Below are 17,359 nucleotides of genomic sequence, written 5' to 3' on the forward strand. Positions count from 1 at the left end.
TGAAGTACTTAAGAGATTATTTTGATTTAAATATTATCTAGTCTAATAATGTGGATAAACTTACTTGTAAGGTTTTAACGTGTAAACACTCTAGGCTTAACTTACTGTTTCAACTATGCTATTTTGTCAATCGAAAATTGATATCCAGGGATGTCCTAACTCATGCATGACTAGATTATAATTTCAATTTTTTTAAAAAAATTAACATTTTTTCATAAAGTATAATTAATTGGGGAAAAAAATGTGTTTGAGTCACAAATGTGACTGACTCGCTATAACCCAAACAAAACAATCGCCCGGAATATCCAAACTGGATTTAGGCCCAAATTAATTGGGTTCAAAAATATACAGACTAAAGAAGTTTGTTTCTGCAGCACCATATGTATCTCCATATAAATACAATTTTGTTTTTATCTATTTTGAATTGTATGATTAGAATAGAAGTTAAAAATGACTTCTAAATTATATGATTCAAAAATTAAATATTTCTATTTTATGTAATTTTTTTTAATTTTAAGAAGTTAATTTTTACTTTTGATTTAAAATTCCATAAAGTTTACGAGTTGCACAATTTAAAAATGATTTTTTATTTCCAAATTACATAATCAAAAAAACGAAAAATTAATTTTCTTTATATGAAGGTGAACGGGGAAATTTATGAAGGTACAGCAAGAAGCGGCCCAAACTAAACTCATAGCCCACAAATTACTCAGAAAGAAAACGAAAGCTAGAAAAAGATCTATGGGCCGGTGAAGTAGAAATAAAGTTTAGCATAAAAAACAAAATGAATAAATAAATTTATATTATTTATAAAAAAGACAAAAGAATAACTTTTTAGTTTTCAAAAAATCAATGAGCTCAAATAGTTTAATTTAAGAATGTTTGACTAAATATAAATATATTATTTATTGTAAAAAGGAATAAATATAAATATATTATTAAGAATGTTTGACTAAATATAAATATATCATGAAATAGCCTATCATCGATCTTGTAATTAAATAATTTTTTTAAGAGTGTAACTAAGTAGCTTAAATTTCATTTAATCATTATAAGTTAGAACTATGAAAAGCTCGGAGTAATTATTTAATTTTTTTATTATTTATTATTTAAAAATTATGAAAAGAAGTAAATATAGTATGTTAATATTTTTTGCACAAAACATTAATCTAAACTAAATAAAGAAAAAAAATACTTTATAATTTAATTTAATAATAAAATATAAGTTTTTGTAATAATTTTGGGCCAAACTTTGGGCCGAAAGCCCATAATTTTCGTATGCCGTTTAAGTTCTTTAATTCCAACTTCAATTAATTTATGCTTTATATAATAGAATAAAAAAACAAAAATTATGGGAATGGAACAAGAATAAGTCAAATAGATAATTAAACGTTGAGTATGAGTTAGTTATGGAGAAAACAGTTAACATTAATTTGACTCCGAATAACAAATTATTCTCTGGATCTTAGCATGTCCATCTCAATTGCTTAAACTCACTTTCTGGTATGATATGATATAAATATAATAATTTCTACCCTTTCGACAACCTGAGGCTCGCCTTTTCTCTGTTGTCAAAACCCACTTGCTTGTAGCTTCATAAAAGCACAATCGCCGACGCCAACTTTCGTAAGTCTTGCCAAGAACGTTCGAACCAACTGAAATTAGTAAATTCAAATTCTGAAAGAAGACAAATATCCAAAAACGTAAAATCACTTTTTTTGTTATCAACTTTTCAAACCACAGAATCAGACAAGTATATTTAATCGCACCCTAGTTGATTATCCTTAACAAGTTTTCTTAATCATTTTATATGTTTACAGATCTTGTTTCACGATGCAAGTTTAATAGGTATTGTTTCATATGTTCGGGTGTGAATATTCATTTTTTTAATATTTTTCTTGCTGTTTTAATTCTTCAATCGATTGAATATATTTATTAAAAATATTCTAATATTTAAGACAAATTCAATATTTAATCGTTTTAATAATTAATGATATAATAAATATATGTAAAAGTTTCACCGATCATACTTTAATCTTAAATATTTGCTTACACCCTTATTTCACGAACTTGAAGTCGAAGAAAGTATGTGAAACTTCTAAAAAACTCTCCCCACAATGTATGATTAGTTTTAGAATATTGATAAGAAAGGGACACTGCCTTTCACTTCCAGTCTTAAAAAAATATCACTCTCCTTTCTTTTCAACAATGACCACTTATCAGCATCATTTAGTGCTCTTCAATCTTATTTTAATTCTCATTACCTTATTCTTCCTTCTTTAATGTTGTTATGGATGTGATCAAAGAAAAGCAGTGGAAGCTCCCATATTAAAACAACAATCCATTTCCTTTTGTCTAATAAATATTTTTAACTTTTTTTTCTACCTAGATCTTTCTTGAGTATATCTTATCTGATAAATGTTAAATTATTATTTTCGTAACCAAAAGATATATATATATATATATATATGTATATAGTACTTCGTTCAGAGGAAAATGACGCCTAAATTAAAAGACTAATACTATTTAAATTAAATATCTGTTTATAAATGTAGTAACAAGTCCCTCTCACAATAATGTGTTTAGTAGTTAGGAAATTATGCAGTGGGGGAGAGGTTTTAAAAGTCACCAAAAACAGGTAGTTAATGTTTTAATCATGTGATAAAATTTTCAGTCTTTCTAATCCATATTAGTTAAGGGATCAACAAATGATTGAAAATCATATAAAAAATATATTAAAAATATTGGAAAACGCATATATCTGTATTCCAAAAAAAAAACAAAAAATTAGCATGTCTTTTTATTAAATGATGAATTTGGTAAGTGTTGTTTGGAATAAGAATAGGAAGATTATGTATTTAAGAGGGTAAGAGTGAGGCAGCAGTTTGAATGGAGGCACGTGGCAGTTAAACATGGTGAGAAGAAGAACCACGTATTGGGTAGACATGATGATGACCTATAACTCCCAGTCTCCCCTCTAACTTCATTATTGGGCGGTCCCCCAACCAAACCCTGCCGTTAACTTGGACCACCGTCTTTCTTCCGGTTAATCTCCAAGTGTTCTCATTATATGTTTATCCTTCTTAACTACTCAATTAATTTTCAAACCTTTTATTAACGTCCCTATCTTTTTTAACATAATCTGTAAATTAAATCAATTAGTATTTTGGTTTCATCTATAAAACTATATTTTTTTTTTTATAAAAATAATTCATTTATTTTTGTCTGTTCTCTCACTTGACACATGGATTAGCCATGTGAGAGGAGCAGGTTTACTTATCAAGAAGGATATTCCCACGAACAAAAACCCAAAGGCAAATCAGGAGCATCACCACATTAACTAACGTCCCTCAAAATGTGTCTAACCTTAATCATCCAGAAATTGCTAGTTCCGAATAAAAGGGGCAAGGTGTACAAATTCATCTCAGGAATTTCAATACTGATCCTTAATAAAAATAAATAAAAACTTATCGCTTAAAAAATCAAAATTTATATTTTGATTCCATAATTCACAAAATAAGTTACACAGATTAGTTACGAAAGTAATTGAAATATTTTTTTTATAATTTATTTACTCAATTTATTTTTTTATTACTGTAGTCGTCCACATTCTTTCTCATCTTATTCTACTTTTATAGTTAGCTCAATCATTCTCTTTCTTTTTCTTATTTTCCTTTCTGAGCTCCTTCATTTTTTCCTAACATACACATTTTGTGTTGTCATTTATGTTTAAGTTTTGCATTAAAGTAACATTATTTTAATACATGTTTCCTTGTTTTCAAAACAATTTTTGCATTATTACATTACCTAGCTTTTGCACTTCCATGTTCTTAAAAAATTATATTTTTTTATATGTTGTTAATATACTTTTTATATGTTTAATAGATTTGGTTTGTGTTTTGATGTTTCTGTCTAAGTTCGTAGGCAAAAAGAATAATAAAAAACGATTATTTTAAAAGTAATTTTAGAATAGGTTTTGGTTACAGCGTGAAGTATAAGTTTTAGTTGCCCAAAAAATTGAAGCATATAGTTGAATAAGTTTTGATTGTCAACAACCAAAGTGAAAAGTTTCTTTCTTTTTTCCTTCGTCTAGATATTTTTTGGTTGGAGAATCGAAGTGTAATGTAAAAAAGAACTATTGTCAAAACTCTTTGTTACACTACTGATTGTGCATTCCACGATTCAAAGCACCCTTTGATTTATGAATTTAAATAATTTTAACTTTTTTATGTCACACGTAGACTTCGATAATAAAACTTATGTTTAAAGAATATTCTTCGGTTAAGAATCGAAACCTAAAATCTTCATTTTTTTTATCTCACCTTAATATACTTCTACTTAATATACTTCTATTGTAGAAATAAAGTAGAACCTCTAAAATTTCCAAAATAACTTGTGTCAAATTTCTTTTCTCTATTAGTGAATAATAAATAAAAAAAGTAAAAAAAAATGATTAAAATATGTTTTTAGTTCTTAAATTTTAATACAAAAACTTTGATATAATTTAGTCCTTAAATTTTATAAATAAATTAATATAGTTCTTATAACTTAATTGCGTTAAATTTTTTGGACGTGACAAATAACATTTCAGGTTAGTATTTTTGTTGTTTACACCATTTTACACATTCTAACTCAAATGTCAACCTGAAAAATTATTTAACACGTAAAAAAACATTAATATTATTAAATTTTGAGGATTATATCTATTTATTTTAAAGTTCGAGATCATAATGTATCAAAATTTTGATCGAGGACTAACTCTAATTTTGCATCCAAGTTTAAAGACTAAAAACCTATTTAATAAAAAAAATATAAAGAAAAAGAAATTGGAAAATGTAAAAATAAATAAAACTTCCAATGAAAACTGTGATATATAAATTTTATTTATTTATTTACAAGTTTATGTTAGAAATTTAACGTTGAATAAAAATAATGAAAAAGTTAAGTTACATATAAAGAAAAACAAAATTCATGGACATTAAATTTTAGGTTGAAAATGATCAAATTTTTACATCATCTCAAAATTGAAATCTTTCCAATCAATTTTAGTATATAAAATTTTTAGCTATAGTATCAAAGTTTGTTTCATCTTGATGTTTGAATAAGGCAAATATGTTTTATTGTAATAATAACTAATGGCAATTGAGATTGAGATTGGTGATATCAAGTATATCTTATGAAGAATTCATATTAATCTTTTTGCTTTAACTCACTTATACCTTAGAATATATCAATCTTTCAATCTAATCCAGTATAAAAATTCTTTCTATTATATTGTTTTTATTATGATAAATAAATTGTAATTGTCACAATAAATTATAGTGAAATATTATGTTTATATTAATAGTGATGAAAATTTATAATTAAATAACTTAATTCAATGGTGAGTATATAGTATAAAAAAAATGTCCAAAATTCACTAAAAGATTTTTTTTTGTCGTTTTGTACCATAACGATAATAATTTCTTTGTCATTGATGAACATTCTCCCAGATCAAAAGTAATGATTATAAGGAAGACGAATAGATTTTTACCGAAAATCCCATTTTAATTATGTAAATTCATTTTTTGTGAATATGTATTATTAGACTTAATTGTCTTATTAATAGTTTTCATGGCAATATTATAAGAAAGACAACCTTTAATGCTAACAATATCATTATTACACAAAAAGACAAACATTAGGCTAGCAATACCATTAAAAAGAGGTTAGCAGTTGTTAAAAGGTAGACTTTATCCATTTAGAGACTTCACCATTACTTCGATACGTTTCTATTAACGTCACACTTTATTATTATATAAAAAATTCGATATTCTTAACGTATTTATTTAAAGTATCCTTATTACTTTAATTATTTAAAATGTAAAAATAAATATATGTAAAATTAGGAATTGATAAAATTAATAAGTTTTCTAAAATTTGAAGATCATATCATAAAAGAATGTAAAACATAACAACGAATTAAAAATTTAAACAATATCAAATGTACAATTTTACTTATGCTTAAAAGAATGAAACAAAAAATGAAGTTTCTTTTTTCTATGATTAGAAGTGTTTTGTAAAAAGGTAATCCATTTTTAGTGGCTAGCGTTTATAAGGTGGAAGAATTAATTTCTCAAATTCAATTTTTTTTTTTTATACATTATAGATAACATACCGTTTTTTTATAACTTATACAAAAGTTAAATTTTATCAACCTAACAAGTTATTGAAGGTTTTTAAACAAAACATATCAAGTTTATTAAGTTCTAAATGTACTGTAATATTTTAGCGAATAATATGATACTTGAATTTTAAGAAAAACTTATATTTTAAAATGTAATGTTTTTTTTTATATTAAAAAGGAAAATTATAAAAAAATTTAAAAGCACGTGAAATAATTGATTATCACGTTACTTTAATATCCAATTTCATTAATGGTGAAGTCTCTAAATGGACAAACTCTACCCGTTAACAACTTTCTCCTAATATAGTAAACATTTGATTTGAAAACCAATAAACTTTTTATCATTGTACTAAAAATAAAAACTATTAAACTATTTTGTGTAAAAAAATATTTTACCCATGACCAACAGTTACATACTTTAATCATATTTAAATCGTAATATTATATTAATACGAAACAAATTAATTGTAGTTTAAGTTTCGTAATTTACAGGGAACATTAACTTATACTTAAAAAAAAAAATCTTTCATTAAATATAATTTTTTATTGAATTATTACATAAATTTGAAACTTTATGAAAAGCAATAACCTTAATCTGTTCAATAAAGAGTTTAACAAAACTAACAAAGTTTAAAATATATGAAGAGTTGTTGATCGGATGAGCTATACTTAAAATAGGTTAACTTGTCTTTTAATCATTAGACTGGAGATGAAAATAAAATAAAAAAGAAATATTTTAAGCATCGTTATGAAAATAAATCAATGTCTCTTATCTCTCAATATAATTTCAACTTTGATATTTTTTAATATTATGATATTTAGGTATACTTTCTTAAACCATCCTTTAATATGAGAATATTAATTAACTATTAATTTAATATACTTATACATAGTTAAATACTAAATATAATAATTTACAATCAAGTTAAAAAATATCATTCTCTAACATGGCTAGTTGAATAATCGATTAAATATGAGAAATTAAATAGGAGTAACATTTATTTCTCAAATTTAGGTTTAAATATTTGACTAGCTTATATAAATTTAATATTTCACCTCAACAGACAAGCTCAATGTATAATAATATATATATATATATATATATATATATATATATATATATATATATATATATATATATATATAAATAAAAATGAATATAAAACTCATCTTAGTTTTATGAAGTTAAATTAAATTTAAAGTCTATTTCTTAGAACTTATCCTAACGAGATTTGCGTGAACATATTGTTTCACCCTCTATCGGACGTTATCAGATCACCCATTAATGTATAATCTCACCTTCGAGATGTATATACCTCGTCGTGGGAGGTGTGTTGAAAGTCCCACGTTAATGAGAGATAAGGTCAATTTAAAATATATAAGTGGATATAAATCTCACTCTACAAACCGATTTTATGAGGTTGAGTTAGATTTAAAATCCATTTCTGAACAGTTTATCCGTTAGAAAATACATTGGTGTGATTCTAAATTATTGGTGTGATTCTAAATTGTCCATAATTTTTCATATTCGAAATATTGAAATCTATTTCTACTATTGAATATTTTGCTGATTTTAGATGTATTTAGTTAGAGATAATGTAAGTTTATTTTTTCTTAAATTGTTTTTTAATCTATTAGAGAAAGACAAAAAAAAATATATATATTTGAAGATATTTGAAAGGGTAGTGTGAAGAGTTCTCATATTTCTAGCAAGAAAAATAGTTATGTGAAAATAAATTGACATTTATAAATTTTACAAATATTGTAATTAGAATATTTTTTTACACTGCATTAATAAATTGGCATATTTGTAATTATAATTCTTTTTGAACACTACATTTAATGACCATTGTCCATAAAATATGAGATTTTTTATGAGATACCAAAATATTTGATACTAACGAATTATGAATAAACTTACTTCTAATCGAAAATTTTAAAATAATAATTTTATGGATTATTCTACTCAAATATTAATTATTTTATTTATTTTTATTCGATATAAAATTTCAGACTCACCTTACATTTCTAACATAAAATATGTAATCGTAAGAATTACAATTTCACATCTTATTTCTTTCAATAAAAGAATGAGAGAAAGAGGAAAAAAAAAGCAAACAACTGAAATATTAAAATAAAACAAAGTACTGAAAGAAAATAAAGTATTGTTTTTTTGCTTTTTATTAGTGTTTCTTAATATTATCAGTCTATCATGTATTATTGTAATCAGTATCATATATCATTACTTAGTTTACTGTTATTCGGTTGGTGTATTATTTTATTATATATAATTGACTATTCATCACAATGATAAATAAGAAAAAAAAATATTTTATGGTATCAAACATAACACGATCTTTCTTTCTTTTCGTTTTTCATCACGAATTTCATATTTCTGTTTTTCTATCTTCATGGGCCACCGTATCTTTTAAAATCTCCTCCATCTAGTTTTTATTATCTTTAATATCAAGAACCGTATATTTATCATTTATAATTGTAGAATCCATGTGTAACATGTGCTCAACTCTTCAAAATTTAGGCATGGTCTCGCCAAGTTCTTCATCACATTATATAATATTATAACAAGGCAAATAAAAAGTCTATAACATATCAATGAGAAAAATAAAACTTTGATTTGATACTTGATGTAATTAAAGTGGACTAACTTAACTTATTAACTTATTTTTTTAACAGTATAATTAAAATGTTTTTTTTATTTCATCAAAACATTATTATGTGAATAAATATTGAAAATTAAAATATTTACATATATATAATTTGACAAATAAATAAATTAAACATTCAAATTTTATTAAATAATATTTAAAAAAAATCAAACTGTTACAATTAAAAATAATAAATAATTATAAAAAAATAATTATTATTAATAGTTATATGTCAATCTACGTTTAACTCGTCTAAATCTCATTTAACTCTTAAGTTAAGTAACTCAAATTCAGTTTAACTTATATTTTAAAAAATAATTTTTTTTTAACTCAATGTAACTTAGAAGTCGTAATAAATGGAAAAGACTCGCAATTTAAACTTATTTTAACATATTTATATATTTTTCTTTGCAAATCCTATCTATTATCAACCTACTAAACACATGTCAAAATAGATATTCATTTTGTTTATGAATAGGTTGCTTGTGAACAAGTACCACTTCAACTACAAATGAAACTATATAATTATACTTTAATATGCATTAACACTGAATCATGTATCATTCTCACGGTACATCATTATCTTAGAATATCATATATCATCATGATAGGTTATCGTTCTGTTAATATCGTACATCATTTTATTAGTTTATCATTCGGGTAGTTTGCAAGTTATGTACAAGTGATAATAAAGAAAAACAGCCTTGTCTGAAGAAATACAAACATTTGAGAAGAGAAAATTTAAATTTAGAAAGTTATATAATTAGTATAGAGTTTTCCATACTAATAGGAAGAAAAATGTAAAAGAGGAGGGTATCTTAAATTAAATATAAGGATATAGTTTTGTGAGTATATGCAATGGTGGTGGTCTCATAATGAAAAGAGCATTTAGAGAGGCAACTCCAAACCTACCTTATCTAACATCTGAGGAGAGGTACTGTTTCGGCTGCCAACCATATAACTAAGGCATTTACTCTACTCTTCAGATCTGCTCCATCACAACAACACCTCAACGCGCGGGCTGTCTTGTCTTTTACGTACATTTCAATTTTCAAACCTTTTCACTCAAACCAACATACATCAAAATGCGTATATATGCCACCCAATATACAAAATCTCTATTTGATTTTTTTTTACTGTAAAAAATTATAATATTGTGAGCTAAATTATATTTTAGTCCAATAATAACAATAATGTACCCAAAGTTTTCTAAAACCGTGATCTCTTAATGTGTAATATCTTAGGGTAGGAGTGTTTTTTTCCTTGTCAAAATTAAGTTGTAACTTTTTCTGTTCTTTTTTACACATATTCACAATTAATATGTTTAAAATAGTTAATTTTCGCATAAACTTGTTAAAAAAATAAGGATTAAATATATTTTTTATCCTTAATTTTTAGTAAAAATTTGAATCAGTCGTTTTTTAAAATTTTGATCTAATTTAGTCTCTCAACTTTAGAAATGTGTGAAATTAGTTATTTTAACTAAATTTTGTTAAATTTATTTGATGTTTCAAGCGATTTCATGATAATATTTGAGTTGTTTATAACATTTGACACATTTTTACTTTAATGTTAACTAAAAAACGTGTTTAAAACATTAAATAAAATTAACAAAATTTGGTTAAAATGACTAAATCTAACCAAAAACATATTTAACCTAAAAAATAATCTAATGTACCTTTTAAGATGGATTTGGATTATGCTTCAAATTACCTTAATTTCGTTTTGTTTTAATATCCTTTAATTATTTTATGAAAAATTTATTAATTTTAAAATATATATTTACGAAATATAATTCCTTTTTATATTTTTGTTCTGCAATTTAATTATACGTCATGTAAATTCGACATGTTATATATATGAAGTCGGATTAATATACTTTGCGCATACGTATTTTAGATCTTTAATGGTAAGATTAAGACTTAAATTGACCAATCCAATAAAAATAATGAGAAACTCAACCCCGACTTATGCTCACCGTTGATCTATAAAAGAAGTTCCGATTTCTTAGGAGGAAATAATTTGTTATATCTGAGAGTCTGCGTAAATATTTAAACCTCTTAACCACTAAACTAACAATAAAGAAATACTAATTTAGTTTATATACGGTTACTGTAAAAGATTATATATATATATATATATAAGTATTTAACAGAGAAGAACCTTCTCTTTACGTCTGAAAATACTTTATATTAAAGTGTCCTACTTGATTAAAAAAAAAAGCAACTAAATTTGTAAGGTGGCCCTTTCGAGAGACTATGACAAGTAAAAATGTATTTATGACTGAAATTGAGTTTAAGTCTTCATTCTTTTTTAACATGATTTTCTTAAATGTAAGATTTTAATCAAGAGTACGACTTGCAGGGATCTTTTTATTTTATTTATATTTTGATTGAGCAGAAGACATTAATTGAAAAAAATTAATATCCCAGTAATGAGAAGACAGGTGGGAGAGTATCGTATTTTGTAGGCCTCAAGATTCAATGCATGATCCGCTACTCTTATAAATACGCGATGGGAAGGGAGAATAAATTTTCAAGTTGTGGTTAAAACTCACACAGAGTCTTAGCAATTAAGAAAGGAAAGGATAAAGAAACTCTTTCTTGCATAAACGGATCTCTCCACTCGTTGGTTATTTCTCCTTTCTGCTGTTTCACAGTTTCTGCTCTGTTGTATTTTAGCAAATACAGAAGAAAAAGAAAATACTAAAGGAAGCAGATAGTGCCCAGAAGAAAGAAATATAGTGTGTGGAGGAGCATTTACGTTTGCCAAAGGAAAAAGGTGCAACTGTAAGCAATATAGCGTAAAAGATTTTTAAGAGTCTTAATTACAATATAGTGCACTGAAATGGGGGCTCCTTTATCAACATGGCCATGGGAGAACCTTGGAATGTACAAGGTAGAAAAATCAAGCTGTGATTTGCATATGTTGGTACCTTTTTCTTTGTTATATTAATTCTTACATGGGTTATGTGTGATCTTACTTTGTTTTTCATTGGATATACACAGTATCTATTATATGGGCCGTTTGTGGCGAAAGTCGTGTATGAATGGTTCTACAACGAGGAACACTCCTACTACAATCTCAGCTGGTGCCTTCATTTGCTCATACTAAGTGGTCTCAGAGGTCTAATTCATGTCCTTTGGGGTTCTTATAGCCACATGCTTTTTCTCACCAGAAATCGACGGATTCTTCAACAGGGTGTTGATTTCAAGCAGATTGACAAAGAATGGGACTGGTAAAAAACTTGGAAAGGAATTTCTTTCTCTCCTCCATTTGTTCAAATAAAATTACATTATGTTGAAAATGGTTTCTTATGTACCGTGTGTCTCTTGATATATTTGTTTTTCAATCAGGGACAATTTCTTGATTCTTCAAACACTAGTTGCCTCCATGGCCTGCTATATGTTTCCCTTTCTTCAGCATCTTCCTATCTGGAATATAAAAGGTCTTTTCTTTACTTTGATTCTCCATGTGGGAGTCTCCGAGCCACTTTTTTATTGGGTGCACAAGAAGTTCCATGGAGACTATCTTTTCACCCACTATCATTCACTACACCATTCATCACCAGTACCAGAATCTTTTACCGGTGAGAATCACAATTTCCTTTCTTTACTTTAATCCTCCCCTGTAGATTCTGATTTTGGATCTATCCGATTATTCAAAAGGAAGATTAATAGGTGTTTATCCGTTCGAATTTCGCAATAACTTCTACTCATTTTTCAAACCACTTGTTAATGTTGTGTTGTTTTTGAAACATGACTTGATTTCCTACAGCCGGACATGCAACACTCTTAGAGCATCTTATTCTGACGGTAGTCATTGGAATCCCTATCCTTGGGACTTCTGTGATGGGATATGGATCAGCAAGCTTGACATATGTTTATGTTTTGATTTTTGACTTCCTGAGATGCTTGGGCCACGGCAATGTTGAAATCTTTCCTCATCAGTTGTTCGAGAAATTCCAATTTCTTAGATATGTGATATACACACCAACGTAAGTTAATTTAAAGCTGTTACATCCGTTAGTTTCATATATTTCTCAGTTACTGTCATTACCTATTTAATTGTAACACATGTCACAAGAAAACTCGCATTGATCCGTGTCAGAATTTTAAGAAGACATGTGAAAAGCATTTACTGTACGTGATCTAAATGCAAATGAAACCGTAGCTGAATAGTTGTGGCACTTCGTGTTCTTTATGACATAGTTGAATGTCGGTAGAGAACGAAACAAGTGAAGGATAATGGAGCTGGAACAAAGTCGGTCGTGGAACTGTGATTTAGATAATTAGATGAAAATCCTTACTTATTTTTTCTACTTTTTCATAAACCTTCGAAGCTACATGAGAGTACCTAAAGAATAACTTTGTGCTTGTGTTTCTCTCTCTCTTTCTCCGTACCCTTAAGAGAGGGGAGTGGAAAAGACCTAAAGCTAACAGTCTAGGGTTCTCTCATGTGAAGGGAGAAGTTCAAGTAAACCAGTGGTCCCCGAGAGTTGAATTTGAACAAGTTTTTGGCAACGAGTTTGAGGCTCACAGCTAAAGATGTTTGGCTGGAAACCTATTTAAGTTCTGCCGCATAGTGCATATTTAGCTTTCTTCCATGTGTTGTTGCAATTGCCGAGAGGATGACTAAGTGAGCATGCATTTCCTAAAAGTGGTCCAATCCAGCTCTCAGTTCAAAATACGATTCTTTTATTCACGTCCATTTCTAAGCAGTTGTGACTTGTACGTATCATTCATTTCTTTCCATGCTATTATGCAGATATCACAGCCTGCACCACTCTGACAAGGACACTAATTTCTGCCTCTTTATGCCTCTCTTTGACGCACTGGGCGGTACCCTCAACAAAAAATCATGGCAAACACACAAAACATCAAGTTCAGGTTCAGGTAAGCTGTGCTATGATTCGATCACTTCTTCTAGTTTTTCTTTCGTTCATTTTGACTTCAATACTAGATGGGCACCCAACATAACAAATAGAAACTTTAAAATAGCTGTATTCTGTGTTATGAAGTAGAGTTTTACCATATACATGCAAATTTTTTTTACCGTCACTTGTCAATTATCATTGCAGGAAACGTTGACAGGGTACCCCACTTTGTTTTCCTGGCTCATATTGTTGATGTGTCATCCTCTATGCATGTTCAATTCGTCCTGAGATCCTTTGCTTCGTTGCCATACACAACAAGGCTCTTCTTGGTCATTGGCTGGCCCGTTGCTTTTCTAGTTTTGCTAGCAATGTGGGTTTGGTCCAAGACCTTTTTAGTTAGTTTCTACAATCTGAGAGGAAGATTGCACCAAACATGGGTCGTACCTCGATGTGGCTTTCAGGTTGAACCATATAAGTCAGAAAGCTGTACTCACTTTTCTTTTTCCACCATGAATATTTATTTATTTCTTTGTCTTTTTCCACTTTTGCAGTATTTCTTGCCATTTGCTACTGACGGGATCAATAAGCAAATTGAGCTAGCCATCCTAAGGGCCGATAAAATTGGGGTTAAAGTCATTAGCCTTGCTGCATTGAATAAGGTCTGACATATTGAACTTTTTTTTCTAGCTATTTGATTCGTCCAGCGTAGTAAATCGAACTTGGATGATTAATTCGATCTGGCCTTCTCTGAGCATAGTTGGTGAAGGTTTGAATGCCATCCATGGTAGTAGTACGTACATAATAAATGCTGAATAGGAATGGTGGGTCTCTTTTGTAACATCCGAAACAAATTACACATGGCCTCCCATTTTCGGTGGAGCTATACATAAATAAAATGAAAGTAGTAAATATTTTATCAGACATTCAGCTTAGCATTAATGGTCAGAACTTTGTTAACTTGAATCATTTACTCACTGAATGTAGAATGAATCGCTAAACGGGGGTGGAAAGCTTTTTGTGGACAAGCACCCAAACCTTAGGGTTCGAGTTGTTCATGGGAACACGTTAACCGCTGCTGTTATACTTAATGAAATCCATCAAGATGTGAAAGAGGTGTTCCTAACAGGAGCTACTTCCAAGCTCGGAAGAGCAATTGCTCTTTACCTTTGCCAAAAGAAAGTCAAAGTTCTGGTAAATTTTCTCAGAGTCCCCATTTTTTACCATTTTACTTTCATTCTATTGTGCTTTTTACAGCATTTACCCTTTCTTTTCCTACTTTGGTTTCAAAAATTAATCAAATTGAACTACTAATAGTGAAATTTTTCATTTGTCCTTGAGTAAGTACTTTTCTTGCTAGGAAGACGTCTAATATCTAGTTATTTTTTGTTAATTTATTTTTTAAATAAAAATAAGCAAAAAAAATGATAAATAAAGAAAGATACAGACAGAAGGAAAAAATACCGCAGTAGGATATGCAATATTAAAAAAGAAATTGCTTGGAGAAAGCATTCAAAAGTATCTGGTTCAACAGTAACGGATGGTAAAAGATGAAGTGGAATTGTGGTGCAGTGAAAGTAGATCCTTTCATTGTTTGATTGATTCCAGGGCAGTCTTGAATATGGATAGAATATGAAAATATTAGGATAGTATTTATAATATTAATTTAGTTCTGTTTTAACTTTGCTGAAGTAAGATAAGGACTTGTGGGGTCATTATTAAATTCTTGTCATATATTAGCATCTATTAGGTTCAGACTTATTATTTAGGATTCCCTCCTGTTTCAGTGGTGGATTTATAGTATATCAACATCATAGGTCATAGCTTCCTATCAATTATGCATATAGATGCTGTGAAAATGAAATTGGTGTTCTGAGAAATGGAACCTTTTCGCCGTTTGATTAGAGGGTGAGGGTAGGCACGGAGACCCTTTTAATCAATTATGCACGTAAATTAATGAGACATTGCCAACTTTATTATTATTATTTTTACACAGATGCTAATTCAAGTAATGCTGATAATAGTGGTTAATTCTGGTGAAGCAGAAGTCTCATGATTCTTGATTTATTTAATCACCATAGCTAATGCGCTGAGAGCTACTTTGCAGATGTTAACTCTTTCAACAGATAGATTTCAGAGGATCCAAAAGGAAGCTCCTCTGGAATATCAGAGCTATCTTGTCCAAGTGACAAAATACCAAGCTGCACAAAACTGCAAGGTACAACCATGAAAATATAACTTGGAAAAACTTTGCTGGTGACAAATCGACATAACTTACTCCTTCACTATTTACTATTTACACACGTGGTTTGATTTTGGTGCAACTTAGGAAATTGACATATGGTATAATTATTATTGAAAGAGAAATTATTCTGTAGCATGAACTTTACATGTGCTTACTTGTCTTAATGCAGACCTGGATAGTTGGTAAGTGGATTACGCCAAGAGAACAATATTGGGCCCCACGTGGAACCCATTTTCATCAATTTGTTGTCCCACCCATTTTATCATTCAGAAGAGATTGCACTTACGGTGATCTGGCTGCCATGAGATTGCCAGAAGACGTGGAAGGACTTGGTTGCTGTGAGGTGAGTGTTACCAACTCTAGCAGTATCTGTCTCATCTCCTTCGTTTTCTGTCATCTGATATACAGTTCTTATATCTGTTATTAAGCAATTAATAGTCATAGTTATTATGAATGCAGTACACAATGGATAGAGGAGTCGTTCATGCCTGTCATGCGGGGGGAGTGGTACACAGCCTTGAAGGTTGGTCTCATCACGAAGTTGGGGCCATAGATGTTAACAGAATTGATCTTGTGTGGGAAGCAGCACTCAAACATGGCTTAAGACCAGTGTCAAGATTCACACAGTAAAAGAAATTTAAACTCTTCAGTCAAAAAGTGTTTTTCTCAAGTTGTTTTCTTCTTCTTTTGTTGTATTATTTGAACATCACACTCGCCATAACTGTGGTTATATTCTTTGAACTGGCTGTATAACATTTCTGATGTTTCTTCGATGTTAAAATCCATCACATTCAGTGATTAATTCATGGCATAAATTAAGCCAAAAACCAAGCTAGCAAGTTGCCATTCTGATTGCTTTTATATATATATATATAAATGCATTGCTTTGTCACTTTAAACATTTCCTTTTATATCAATGAAAAGAAAATTAACAAGTGGCTAAACAACAAGAAAAGTAAACTTTTATGGACCGCGATATTCCAACAACGCATATTTAACACTGTTTTGACAACGCCACGTGTCGTTGTTTGATTGGTTTGTTTTAAAAATAAATTTTTTTTAAAACCTATGAAACGAAAGTCTGTAACCCTTATTTTTACTGAAATTCCGAAAATAGCCCTTTCTCTGTTCTATTGGAAACGAAGGTGCATTTTCTTGGAAGGTCGAAGGTCGCGTTTCGTGGCGCTTCACTTTGTTCTGTGTGCGTGGTGTTGTCTCCGTCCAGTTTCGTTTCCTGTTATCGTGCGGAGTGGCAAGTTCCGGTGACGATTGTCCGACGACGAAGGTAAGTGGTTTTCCATTCCATGTCGTAGTTATTCGGTTTGGGCATCTCGTATCATGCTTATTTGGTTTGGGTTAAGGTTTGGGGTTCGTATCCTTGTGTTGTGGTTCTTGGGTTATTGGGTTTC

General features: G+C 28.8%; 1 protein-coding gene across 1 annotated transcript; it reads left to right on the forward strand.

Annotated features, from left to right (window-relative positions):
* The first annotated feature begins 11,364 nt into the window (after positions 1 to 11,364).
* Positions 11,365 to 16,777, forward strand: CER3 (Fatty acid hydroxylase superfamily). The gene is made up of 11 exons (XM_047320725.2): positions 11,365 to 11,730; positions 11,841 to 12,070; positions 12,189 to 12,421; positions 12,610 to 12,829; positions 13,600 to 13,727; positions 13,913 to 14,169; positions 14,260 to 14,367; positions 14,693 to 14,899; positions 15,813 to 15,923; positions 16,120 to 16,293; positions 16,410 to 16,777. Exons 1-11 carry the CDS (start codon positions 11,680 to 11,682, stop codon positions 16,578 to 16,580), a joined length of 1,890 nt encoding a protein of 629 aa, XP_047176681.1. The 5' UTR covers positions 11,365 to 11,679; the 3' UTR covers positions 16,581 to 16,777.
* Positions 16,778 to 17,359: the final 582 nt, after the last annotated feature.

Source organism: Vigna umbellata, chromosome 1 (genome assembly GCF_029865625.1).
Source record: "Vigna umbellata cultivar VRB3 chromosome 1, Vumbellata_1.0, whole genome shotgun sequence".
Classification (NCBI taxonomy): domain Eukaryota; kingdom Viridiplantae; phylum Streptophyta; class Magnoliopsida; order Fabales; family Fabaceae; genus Vigna; species Vigna umbellata.